At 44.2% G+C, this 12,462-nt stretch overlaps 1 protein-coding gene and 1 non-coding gene across 2 annotated transcripts; both read right to left on the bottom strand.

The window, feature by feature from the left end:
• Positions 1-204: 204 nt before the first annotated feature.
• On the bottom strand, positions 205-1,306 carry BDB00DRAFT_437969 (uncharacterized protein). The gene is made up of 3 exons (XM_053117389.1): positions 1,183-1,306; positions 282-1,104; positions 205-208 (listed from the first exon to the last, which is right to left on the bottom strand). The coding sequence occupies exon 2, from the start codon at positions 1,087-1,089 to the stop codon at positions 376-378; it is 714 nt and encodes a 237-aa protein (XP_052978658.1). The 5' UTR covers positions 1,090-1,104; positions 1,183-1,306; the 3' UTR covers positions 205-208; positions 282-375.
• Positions 1,307-3,138: 1,832 nt separating this feature from the next.
• On the bottom strand, positions 3,139-3,212 carry BDB00DRAFT_t62. Its single transcript has one exon. It is a non-coding gene; the product is annotated as a tRNA-Arg (tRNA).
• Between the last annotated feature and the right edge of the window lie 9,250 nt (positions 3,213-12,462).

Here is a 12,462-nt window from a genome sequence, read left to right as displayed (position 1 = left end):
GTTGTGTTCGAGGTACCTGTTTCTGGGGAAACACTGAGTCCTCCAATCGCTCCATCCATTGCATGCTTACGGCGTTCTTTCTCCTTGCGCTTTTGCTTCCGCTTCATGAACTCTTCCTCGACCCATCGTCGTTTGTTCTCTGTGTCGTCTTTGCCAAAGAGTTTGTTTGCCCGTTTGTTGACCCGGCATCGTAGATCGTTATCTTTATCTGTAGCACGTGGAGAATGTCAATCATGTAGTAATTTCCATGCATCGAATCATAAATGAAACAGGATACATACTACGCTCCTCATTCAAGGCTCGCCATCTCTTTTTGCGCTCTCGATTATCTGCACGGACCTATATGATCGTACCTTCAGCTTTTTCATGCACACACTAACTTTTCCTGCTGCAACCCTCTTCCTTCCTCATATCCACCGTCATTGACCGGACCTTTTGATTGATAAGCTCCCGTTTGAGCATTTCTGCTGTAAGTTGTGAAACTGAGGGTATCGAGTTTCCATCATTCAATACCACACCAGTCATCGGCTGCGCGTCGCTGCTTCCTCCGTTGGCTGGTGTGCTGTGTGACGCAATGGGTGTTGAGCTGGTATTAAGCGCAAAAAGGTGCTGCTGGCCATTGTTATTAGTTGTTTCGGCACTGATAGCCGCTGTAGTAGGTGTTGCTGAAGAACTGGCTGTAGACGTTGCTGCCATAGCCGCTGCTGCTGTTTGAGCAAGCGCTTGTGCTTGTGCGGCAGTAACTTGCTGAAGTTGTGCGGGAGTCATGTTAAGATTCGCAAGGTCATGCGTGGATATACTGTTGGCTGCTGCCGTGGCAGCAGCGACAGCCGCGGCACTAGTTGTTGTTAGCGGCGAGTGCTGCTGCTGTGTGGGTTCAGAGAATGCAACAGAAACAGCGGGCGTACTCGTGCTGGTGGTGGTACTGGTGGAGGCAGTTGCTGTTGCTGCTGTCGTGGAGGAAGGTGTTTGATTGTCATTTTCTTTGCTGCCATCTTGTGACTCTGTAAAGGACTTTATGGATGCCACCGCTTCTGCTGTTATCCGTTCAATGCGTTCATGTTCCGTCTCTTCAAGAGTTTCGTCCATGGGATCGTCTGGTTCCTGTGAATTTTGTTTTTCTTGTTCATTCGTTGCCTGATTCGGATTCATGTCTTGTTGTCGTTGTGCGTTTGTATATACTTTTTGAGTGTGCTTTTGCTGTCTTTCGTAAACGTGGACTAGGTTTTTGGTGCTGGAGATCAGGAGCCGTCGACCATGAATTTGTCAGACAGGTTTAGGTTCGACTTTTTTTTTTCAAAGAACAAAAGAAAAGTGTGTCGGAGTTTCTCTGATACTACTTTGCTCTGTTTTGTTGGTGGCTCCTTTCGAAGCATTAGATATATTTTGGCACCGTAGCAACATGAACTATCGTGGAGGAATGCTTTTCATTGTTGAAAACTGGCTATTGTAAAAATCAGATATCACAGCCGCAGAACGAGACCACTTGTTATTGTTGAGAAGAATACGATAACTTTACCGGCGATGGCTACGGTGTGGCCAAAATTCCGTGGATGGCTACGGTGTGACCAAAAATCCGTGTTTAGGACGATCATCCTTAAACTTTTTCGCTAATTGCTGAACGTATGTAGCTACTTAGGAACATACTATCCAGAAATTAGAAACAGCTCTACTGAGAAAGCTAAAAATGCATCTGGGGGCTCGACTGAGCCGTACTGTAGAATAAAACAATGAGCCAGTATTTCAAATAGTAGTATATGGAAACTTCATGATATACTGTTGAATCATGAAAAGTAGTCAAGCCGATGGAGACCAATGTCTTTCTTTTTTTTGCTTCTAAAAGCCATAATGCTCATCTTGACTATCTGTTTTATGAGCCTGAGGAAGCATCGCAATCATATCATTCAAAGAAAACCTTCTAAGAAGGAACGAGTATGTACAATCAATTATATTAAAAGCTATAAAACGAAGAACTTCCACTTTTAATTTTCCCATTTTTTACAGGCGCTGAAGATTAAGCATTTAAACGACTAAACAACAAGCTAATGTATCTACGATGTATGTGTGTGTGCTTGCCGATTCTACAGCAATTCCCAGCTGGCAGGTACACAGCAGGTCGGAAACCGCAAGAAGTATGAGTTTTATTCTCATTTCGTCACTACGCTCGCCCAAGTTACCGCACACTGTTTGAGAAAAAGGCATGGGTTCTTGAACTGTCCATAATTGCCCTTTACTCTGCAAACGTTTTGCTTAATCATGTGCTTGTAATTAACAGCATACAATTAACCTTTTCAAGCATTGTCTCTTATGAATGTTCACTCAATAAAAAAATTGCACCACTGTGAGATACCACTTTCTTCAATACGCCTTATAGAGTAGAATGCAGTATATCAAATAGTACCACTTCGACGGCAACAGGTTAGGCGACACTATGTAATAACCCAAAAAATAACAACAATGGATGACAGCCATTCTTTTTACCAAGAAAACAACAACAAACGTCCTTTGTGCTTCAACAGCTTACTACACCAATCGCAGTAATACTTCATTGAAACCGCATAGCACCAATCCTCTTGGCTCCTTCCACGAGTACTCAGCAAACGTTTTCACATTTATAGTCATTTCAATGATACCAAAAATTCTATATAGTATTATTGGCTCGTCTAAGTTGATCAAAAGGTATAAAAAGTACCTTGGATCAACAATTAAAATAAAGATAATCATCTTACCACCTACACACTCTTTATTACCCTCCTTTTCTTATCCCCTGGATACGGTATTTCCGTGTCGAGTCCTTTTGGCGGATAAGTACCGTAGCCAATAGAAAGAGAGATCACAAAGATGATGTTTATTTTTTGATGATGAAGGGGATATTTATATGTTTTCTATTGTTACTATATATGCTATGATGGCTATGTGTTGTGATGAGAGACTAATACGTGTTCAAGCAATGGACAACTACGTGTCTTGACAATCGTGTGTTAACGAGAAGCGACTACGTGTTCAAATGATGGACAGGTGTCACAAAAGGAAAAAGGAAAGACCGGCCAAATCTGGCTACGACATCCGCCAAAAGGATTCGACATTTGATAACATACACTCCAAAATCTAACGTAGCAAAACCACCTTTTAATTTTACACCCGAGCCGGGACTCGAACCCGGAATCTTTCGTTTAGGAGACGAACTCGTTATCCAATTCCGACACCCGGGCCCACAACGATTGACACATTATGTGTACACTTATATTAGCGCTTTTGTGCTGCTAGTCACGTGATAAATAAAAAATGATTTTTTATGCTGCTTTTCTAATTTATCATAGAATAATGAGTGATTTTTGCTGGTAGAAAATCATACAGCAGGCAGAATTGTCGTATACACAGCTATGTGTAAGTATGATTGTACTAAGCTTTACAACCTAAAGTACTCGAGAAGTATGGCGGGAGCAATAAGCACGTTTTATCATCAGTACAAAGTCTAGATACACGATGGTGGAAAATGAAGAATTTCGCAAGTTCATCCAGCTCACTCAAGCTGCACCGTCGTTTGATGTTGTCGCGCCGATTATTGCCAATACCATCAAGAGCGACATCACTTAGTTATATCGAGTCGAGAAGGCGTGCATCATATCCTATTTGCAAGCACAACAATGTCTCTCTTTTTCCGTAGACGCCTAGACCTCAGAGTGGGGGTATGTTTTCCTTGGTATTACCGCTCATTTCATTGACGAGTACTGGGTGCAGCAGGAGGTTTTAGCCGGTCTCCAGTATCCAGATGAACGCCATTCTAGAGAAGCTCTTGCTTGTGGTGTTCAACAATAGAAAGGGACTAGAAGTCTTCGAGATTGCTGTTTAATTCAAAAAGAATCAATGATCTATCCTTCACTTGTTTTCTACAGCTATTTATACACGACCAGGGTCTGTGACGATGAAAAGAAAAACCAGATAAATGATAGATCCGCTCAGCAACCTGACCAATACTTCTTGACGCTGGTTTCTAATCGAAACCGCTGTAAGTCAGCCACGACATTGCTGATCATTTCCTAAGAGTGCTCGACGATTTCGACATTACTTATCTCCTGTTTACTATTACCGCCGACAATGCTTCCAACAACCTATCCATGGCTAAAGAGCTAGGCGTGCTGAGACAAGAAGAGGGGAGAGTCGTCGCGCATTCCATTTCCAGGCAGCCAAACACCTTATCCCGTGTATTGGTCACGTCGTCAATTTGGTTACGCAAGTACTGATCAAAGATGGGTTGCGTTCACAGCCGTTGCTCGATAATGTTGTTGAATCAGATATCGCGGCTGATCAAGATATTAGCAACGTGGTGTCCAAGTTACGAGTAGGAATAAACAAAATCAGGTAGGGTATAAATCACTGGCATAAATGGTCAAGCCCGCTTACACAAATATTAACTTAAATTTACTATGTTATAAGGATGTCCACTACCAAGTACTGAAAACAATATCGTGAATATTGTTCTATGAAGTATGGCGAGCAGCTCGAGCTACAATTGGATGTGCGCACACGATGGAACTCCACTTATGATATACTGGTACGGGGATTGAGGTTGAAGGACGCGTATAATGCAACCTACGACTCCTTTAGCGAGTTGTCGATATATCGGTTGGATCCCCAAGACGAGCCATATATGAAAAAGGTCATAGCATTACTGGATAGTCTAAAAATTATGACAGAAGAGCTATCAACATCACAGTAAGTTATTGTGGAAAATATAACACGCTGTAAAAGCATCACATACAGCAATGTATTAAGCAACATGGTCTGTCAATAGTTACCCATCTATCAACAAAGTAATCTTCGCATACAACGTGCTCATTGACGATCTCGAAGACTTCCAAGACGACACGTCAAATCTGCAAATCCTGCGTGACGCAGCAAGACAGGCCCAAGCAAAGCTTGAAATGTATTATGCAAGAACCGATTCGTCCACCGTATATGCCGTCGCCACAGCAATGGACCCGTGCCTGAAGTATGCTTACTGGGATGAACGGGAATGGGAGCCAGAATTTAAAGAGACAGCTAGAATGAGTGTCGAAGCAGAATGGAGCACGTTCAAGACTGTGAGTGGCACCACTGACTGTGAGGCTGGAGCACTGTCACCTGAGGAGATACGTCGCAATCGCTACCGTCCCAAGAGGCAAAGAATCCAAGATGAGTTGACAGCATATGTAAGCGAGCCACAGACAGCACTTGCCGAAGGTGACGATAATAGACGACCAGTAAGCTACGAATTGGAGTACTGGCAACACACAAGCACAACGTATGTGCAGTTAGCAAAAATGGCACGCAAGTTTCTCGCCATCCCTGCAACGTCAACATCTTGCGAGCGCTTGTTTTCGGATGTCAAAGGATTCGTGCCATCTGAACGAAACAGATTATTGCCGGAAGCATTACTAGAAAGCGTTTTGGTAAAGGCTTGGTCAAAAATAACAACTGACTAAAAAAATTTCCACCACCTTTATCCCTTTTTTTTATCACTTTCCGATCTTTGTCGTTCCTATTTGATTTGTCTCGTTCATTTTTTTTGCTCCTATTGCTAAACTGCTCACTTACTTTTTACACTTCTTCCTGTTTCCTTTTTTAACGGCCTTCCCTATTTTGTTCTTCCTTTTACTCTAAAGTCTAAGTTATCTTTGGTCTTCAGGTATCCTTATTTATTAAATCCTATATACTTTGCACCGTTAGGCCTTAGCGCTTCCCCTTATCTTCATACTTTGCCCTTCATATAAAGTTATTATAAAATAAACAGTATTCGCATATGTCATCATAATATTCTTTTTTCCCTTTCGAACTATGCACGCATCGAATTCTCCCGCCTAAACTTCATCCTCACCCACCAAAGAACGATACGTGCTGAGCTGTATAGTGGCGTCGGTGACAATACGGATCCCAGGCAGATTGGTCGTGCAGTTATTTTGCTGGCATCGTTTACGGGTAGTCCGCGCTACATGAAGCAGATGCTTCAAGATGGATTGGCAATCGTCCGCCAGCGAAGAAACCCGACGCTTTTCATTACGCTTACTTGCAACCCAAGATGGCCTGAAATCGTCGCGGAGCTTCTTCCTGGTCAGCAAGCATACGACCGTCCAGATATCGCAACTCGCGTTTTCCACCTCAAACTTACCGAGTTGCCACGATATTTTGGAGCAACAAGACCAACCACGCAATCCCACCGACTATGACCAGTTGTGTCTGCTGAGTTGCCTGATCCTGCAACACAGCCACAGCTGTATCACACAGTGACATCGTGCATGATACACGGCCCATGTGGTCCAGGCACAACCGCTGTATGTATGAAGGATAATCGTTGCTCGCAAGGCTATCCAAAACCATACAACAACGAAACACACGTCAATCGAGATGGTTATCCAATCTATCGACGCCGTGAAAACCAACGTAACCGCCACCACTTCCCCGCATCCAACTTTTTCGCCGACAACCGACATGTTGTGCCGTATAACCCCTATCTTAGTCAAAAATACGATGCACACATCAACGTTGAGATTTGCACATCTAACCGCGCCCTAAAATATTTGTGCAAATACATCACGAAGGGCACCGACCGAGCGCAAATAGAAACAACACGCGTCGCCGCCACCACCACCACCGATAATGCCGCTGCCGAGCCGGTCAATGAAGTAGAGCAATTCCAAAACGCTCGATACATTGGTCCGTGCGAGGCTATCCATCGTACGTTCGAGTTTGATGTGCATATGCACTATCCAACAGTCGTACGTTTGGACCTTCACTTACCTGGCGAACAGATTGTCAATCTACGTGACGATATGACACCACAAGAAGTTCGAGCAGCGCGTGACGCGGCAGAATCCGGCACGAAGCTTCTTGCCTTTTTCCGCCTTTACGACGAAAATCGTGCAACAGAAGAGTATCTTTACTCAGATATCCCTCGGCACTACACCTGGGACAACAGAAATCGCCTTGGAACCCTCGCACCAACCCTCCCGTCCAAAATGTTGTTACGCGTATATTCCATGCCTCCCTCTCGAACATGGAATTATATTGCCTTCGCCTCCTTCTGCTGTCTGTCCGTGCTCCCACTGGTTTTGTTTCTCTGAGGCAGTATGAGGGAACAACATATGCGACGTTCCAGGAAGCTGCTGTTGCCCGTGGCCTTCTGGAGTCCGACGAGGAATGGGATCGCTGTATGGCTGAGGTTGTCCAGGTTGCCCCATCAGCTGCAGCAATTAGACAGCTTTTTGTCTATATTCTGACAAATTGCTCTCCCTCTGACCCAGCATCACTGTGGACCACATATCGCGAGCGAATGGCAGACGACTACTTCTTTGAGATGCGCAGGACGCTCTCTCTGCCCAATGAAGCTGAGTTGTCCGAGCAGCAGCTCGAGCAGATTTACCAGCGTGCACTTGGCGACATCGAAACCCGGCTGCAGGTCACCGGCCATCATCTTTCCGAGTTTCCGTCGTTGCCGCAGACCTTCGTCACCGAGCTGGATCTCCTACCACGACTTCAAGGTCTGGCAATCCTTGAAGGCCGTGAATTTGATGTCAATGAGCAGTCTCGCGTCCTTGAGACGTTATTGCCAACACTCAACGAAGAGCAACGAGCTGCATATGAAGTCATCACCGATGCAATGGACGTCCTCGCCCCCCATTATTACTCCCGTGTCTTCTTTGTCAACGGAGCTGGAGGTACCGGCAAATCCCAGCTGTTTAAGACACTGCTGAGTCGTGTCCGCTCGCGTGGTGAAATTGCACTACCTGTTGCTACGTCTGGTATTGCTGTAATCTTGCTTCCTGGTGGCCGTACCGCGCACAGTCGTTATAAGATCCCTTTGAACGGTGATGCCGATACTACATGCAATCTTCGCCTTGTTGGTCCCCACGCATATCTTATACAGCAAGCCTCTCTCATTATTTGGGATGAGGCTGTCATGTACAGCAAGCACAACTTTGAAGCTGTTGACCGGTCACTGCGTGACATCATGGGTGCTATTGATCCAGTATATGGACAAATCCCTTTTGGTGGCAAGGTCGTGGTATTTGGTGGTGACTTCCGACAAGTGCTTCCTGTGGTAAAGAGGGGTACTCGGTCAGAGATAGTAGGCGAGACTATCCGCGCAACCTCGTTCTGGCAGCGTCACGTTCAAGTCTTGCATCTTACCACCAATATGCGCGTGCGTCAGGCTGGCCCTGATGCCGCCGCATTTGCTGATACCCTTTTAGCAATTGGTAATGGGCAACCGCCTTACACTGAAGCTGTCCAAATTCCTGAACGATGGCGCATGGATGCAAATGACATTATGCCACTCATTGATGCCGTATATCCAGCGATACGCTCTTTCGACCCCCAACCAGAGCATTATCATGGTCGCGCTATTTTGGCAGCAAAGAATGTTGACGTCGACGATATCAACGAGGCTGGATACACACTTTTCCCTGGTGAAGGCCGAGAGTACACCTCTTCCGACCGCATTATTGATGATGATGATCCGGACTACGCCCGAGCAAACTATCCCGTCGAATTCTTGAATAGTTTGAGTGCCAGTGGTATCCCATCCCATTCTTTGCAGCTCAAGGTGGGTATGCCATTGGTGCTTTTGCGCAACATCAACCCGGATGCAGGTCTGTGCAATGGCACAAAACTTTTTGTTACCCGCCTTCTCGACCATTGCATTGCTGTTAAGCGGAATGACCAAGGGCATGCAGGGCAGGTGCATTATCTCCCTCGCATTAATATTTGTACGTCTGAGGGAGAATATCCTTTTATCCTTTGCCGCCGTCAATTTCCTGTCCACCCGGCCTTCGCAATGACCATTCACAAAGCGCAAGGCCAAACACTCGAGCATGTTGGCATTCGCCTTCTGAAGCCTGTCTTTGCGCATGGTCAACTGTATGTTGCACTTTCCCCCGCCATCAATCCCAACAATATCCGCATTGCCATCGACCTCCAAAATTTACCGACCTTAACACAGCTTCCACCACCAACATCGTCTACCATGAGGTGCTCCTAAATCCTCCTCCTCCTCAACAACCGCAACCACAACACACACAACCATCACAACACACACAACACACACAACACACTAGCACCGACGAGTAAAACTTTACGCTGCTCTACCCATCCTCACTACTACCACCATCATCACTGTATACATTTCTTTTTTCTTCTGTTATTTCCATTATTATTATTATCCATTATTATTATTATCCATTATTATTATTATCCATCTATTTCTTTCTATTCCACTGTCAAGCATCATCTGTCGCCCTGTTTTTTGATTCTAAAATACAATATAATTAGGTAGGGGTTTGGGTTTAGAGCAGGTGTTGGGGGGATGCAAATATGATCATCAATATCATATTAGCGAAAGCATCAGATTGTAACAAAGAATAGGGTTTCGGTCTTTGCTTTAAGTAAGTAGAGCGAGCTTGGTTGAACGTGTAACCATCGCATCTTTCATGAAGTCCAAAGTTTTCTATCTCAGCAAAATGTCCAAGACCCATTTCAAGAGCAAGAGAATTCCACCTTTGAAGATTCTAACCTGTTGCGAGGTGTACATCGAATTGCACGACCACCTCATTATTTGCGAGGATTGCCGATGTGTTGGGCATGAATCATCAGAGAGTACGGAATGCATCAACTCAGGTAATTAGCGTTGACACGGTAAAATAATACAAATATTCTTACTGTGTATGAAGTATTAACTTTGGGCATATTTTAAAGCAGTGACGGCATCGTTTTTTAACCAAACAATAAATTTCCACAACTGTTTTCGACATCACTTTTAAGCAGAATACTTTGAGAACATATTTCAGCATTGTTTGAAGAACACTTGGGGGCGGTAGGGGGGCATTGCCCCCCACCCGGGGACTGGGGCAGAGCCCCAGTAAACTCGCTCTTGAAGGACAGATGTGACACGCAGCGAAGCGAAGGGGCTAACATCGTCCGGAAGCGAAGCGGAGGGGCGAGTTAACGAAACTTAATAATTGATGTCCTACTGATCCTCTGGATACAACAGTGAGGAGTATTCAGCCAAACGTCCACAGAACAATGGCTAGATTCTAGGATGGAGTAGTATAACTGCTATAATGTTTGATACAAGAGCTATAAGTGGAAAGCTTTTATTTTCAAAAAAAGGTGGCAACGAAGTGTGCGACCCTACAGGAGAAAATGTAGAGCGCCCTCTTAGCCAGAAAATTCAGGCTGCCGAACTCGCCAAGAAGCGACGGCATGAAGACGGAGACGATGTAGAAGAGAAGGAGAGGGCGAAGAGACGTGAGGAGGCAGCAATGAGGCAGGTTGCTGCTATGCTATAGAGGAGCAAAATGCTGCGTCCGCACAACAATTGATCGATATCTAGAGAGAGATGAAAATGTGATGACTGCTACCAATCCCACCAATATGACAAAGCTAGGAAAGCGATGGCTTGCCAAGAAATAAACGTGGACTGTTGGCGAGGACGAAGCGGATAAGTAGGAGCAATAAGAAGAAGAAAATGTATAAAGAATATACCCTATCCGGTATCATTCAAAAGAGCATAAGTAAATGTTAAATCGACTTTTCTTATTGGCAGTCATACTCTTGCCATAGATGCTCCATAAAGTTCAATGCGCATTGCCTGTGGGTTTCTTCATCATGGGCCTCTTTAAGCTGGAGAGATACACGTAACTATTGCCAGGATCACCATGCGAGAAAGATGGCTAGACAGAATAATACCCTTTGCAAGTATCATAATCAGACTCAATTGCTATGTGGCTTGAATGTCTTCCCCACTCGTCCTCAACAATCATATTGTGCAGATCTTTATACATGCTCGTATAATATTGGGGAGCACTGCTACATTCCAGATACGTTCAGGCTGGCGAATGATTCCAAGGTAGGCGGTCTTTAAAGGACACTAAAAGCATGTCCAATGTCCTTGTGGTCCGATTTTAATCTTTGAGAAAGTACAACATTTACATATGTCGCTGCCCTTGTTTATAAGTTGCATGCTTCAGCAAGACTATTCCCTAAACTGTTGGTTCCGCAATTATAACTTGCTCTTTTCTTCCTTGAGGAGCCGGATCAACAGACTTCACCAGAGTTGACCAAACAGGGTAAATACCGTCAGCCAAGTAGTATCCCTTTTTATACTCAATACCATTGATGCTTTAATGGTGTATCTCTCTAATGGTATTTGACCCTGCTGGATTCCGTATTCACAGATAGGAGACTTCTTATGCAAGACTTTGATATCATTGCAGGAGCTGGGAGCACAAATTTGTAAAAATAACAAATACCATATCCACAAACTACTGTGAGAGGCAAGCAGACAACAGCTTCGAGGATGACAGAGGGCTTGTCTTTTCCAGCGTACATGCCCTCTTAACCTTTTTGACAATTCTTCCATTCCCAATGCATGCAATGGACTCAAGACATCCAGGAATCCTTCTCTGTCCCAATAGCGAGCAGCTCTTTCAAATTGTGCTTGTTTGGCGAGCAAAGGTATTTAGCACGAAAACATTCGGTAAGTCCCTAGCAGAAGTATTACAAAGATTCTCTGGCTGTCGATGCACCCATCTACAAATATTCGTCCACAGTAGTATCAGTTGGTGGTCCGCCGTAAGCCAACATACGCATTGCTGCAGTAGTTCCTTTCGCATTATGGTGGAAATAACAATTCACCAGAAGCGTCAAATCGTGGCTGAAAATATATGTATATGCTTTCTACTAGCTCGCGCATGATAGACACAAGTAACTGTTGGCTCATGTGATAGTGTCTTCGAAAGAGCACTGCACTATAGCAGGGATTGGGTACGAAGTATCTTCCATCAAGATCTTTTCGAAAAAGAGACGTTTGCGATCGATGACCTTGTATGTGCTGTTACTTGTAAACTCCTGGAAGCGTTTTTTTCAGTGTTTAAAGCTCTGCTTAAGATCATCTTCATATTTGATAGGCTCTTCTGCAATCACATCATCCTGTAGAATGAGGCTGTTGGCAATGGAAAATTCGTAATCATCTAACTATCAGAAAAATAAAGGAAGCGATTTTCTATTATTCAACAGCTGTTCCGTGTCAGTTGTATAGCAAACGGTTGGAGCGAACGAGGTGTAACACCGAGAATTTTATGTGTTCAAGTCATTTTTCAAAGTCACCACTGCAGATGATGCTCTTGAAAAAGTGTTTAGCTATATTGAAGCTGTATAACTTAAAGAATATAACATGTGCTCTAGCTCGCTTGACGAAGTGGCGCTGCCAATGTCGTGTAATTCTCTGTAGTTCTCATACTATTAGTTTTTATTAGTCTCTCGACGCCTCACCTAGACTTCTTATTTTGACCATTTAGCTCTCCTAATGAGTTTGTAGTGATTCAGTTTATAGTAACACCCGTGCACCAGTACCCTACAATCGATCTGATCATTCATAATCTTCCTTACTTCTTGTATATACCCTGAATATAACATGCTTTATCTCTT

The sequence above is a fragment of the Zychaea mexicana genome (genome assembly GCF_025766255.1).
Source record: "Zychaea mexicana strain RSA 1403 chromosome Unknown BDB00scaffold_48, whole genome shotgun sequence".
NCBI classification, from domain to species: domain Eukaryota; kingdom Fungi; phylum Mucoromycota; class Mucoromycetes; order Mucorales; family Lichtheimiaceae; genus Zychaea; species Zychaea mexicana.
The sequence above is the reverse complement of the archived record's forward strand: the minus strand, read 5'-3'. Positions and strand labels throughout refer to the sequence as shown.

Bases quoted from the DNA above. Each gene is read 5' to 3' on its own strand.
- BDB00DRAFT_437969 (XM_053117389.1), bottom strand. From the start codon at position 1,089: ATGGACGAAACTCTTGAAGAGACGGAACATGAACGCATTGAACGGATA.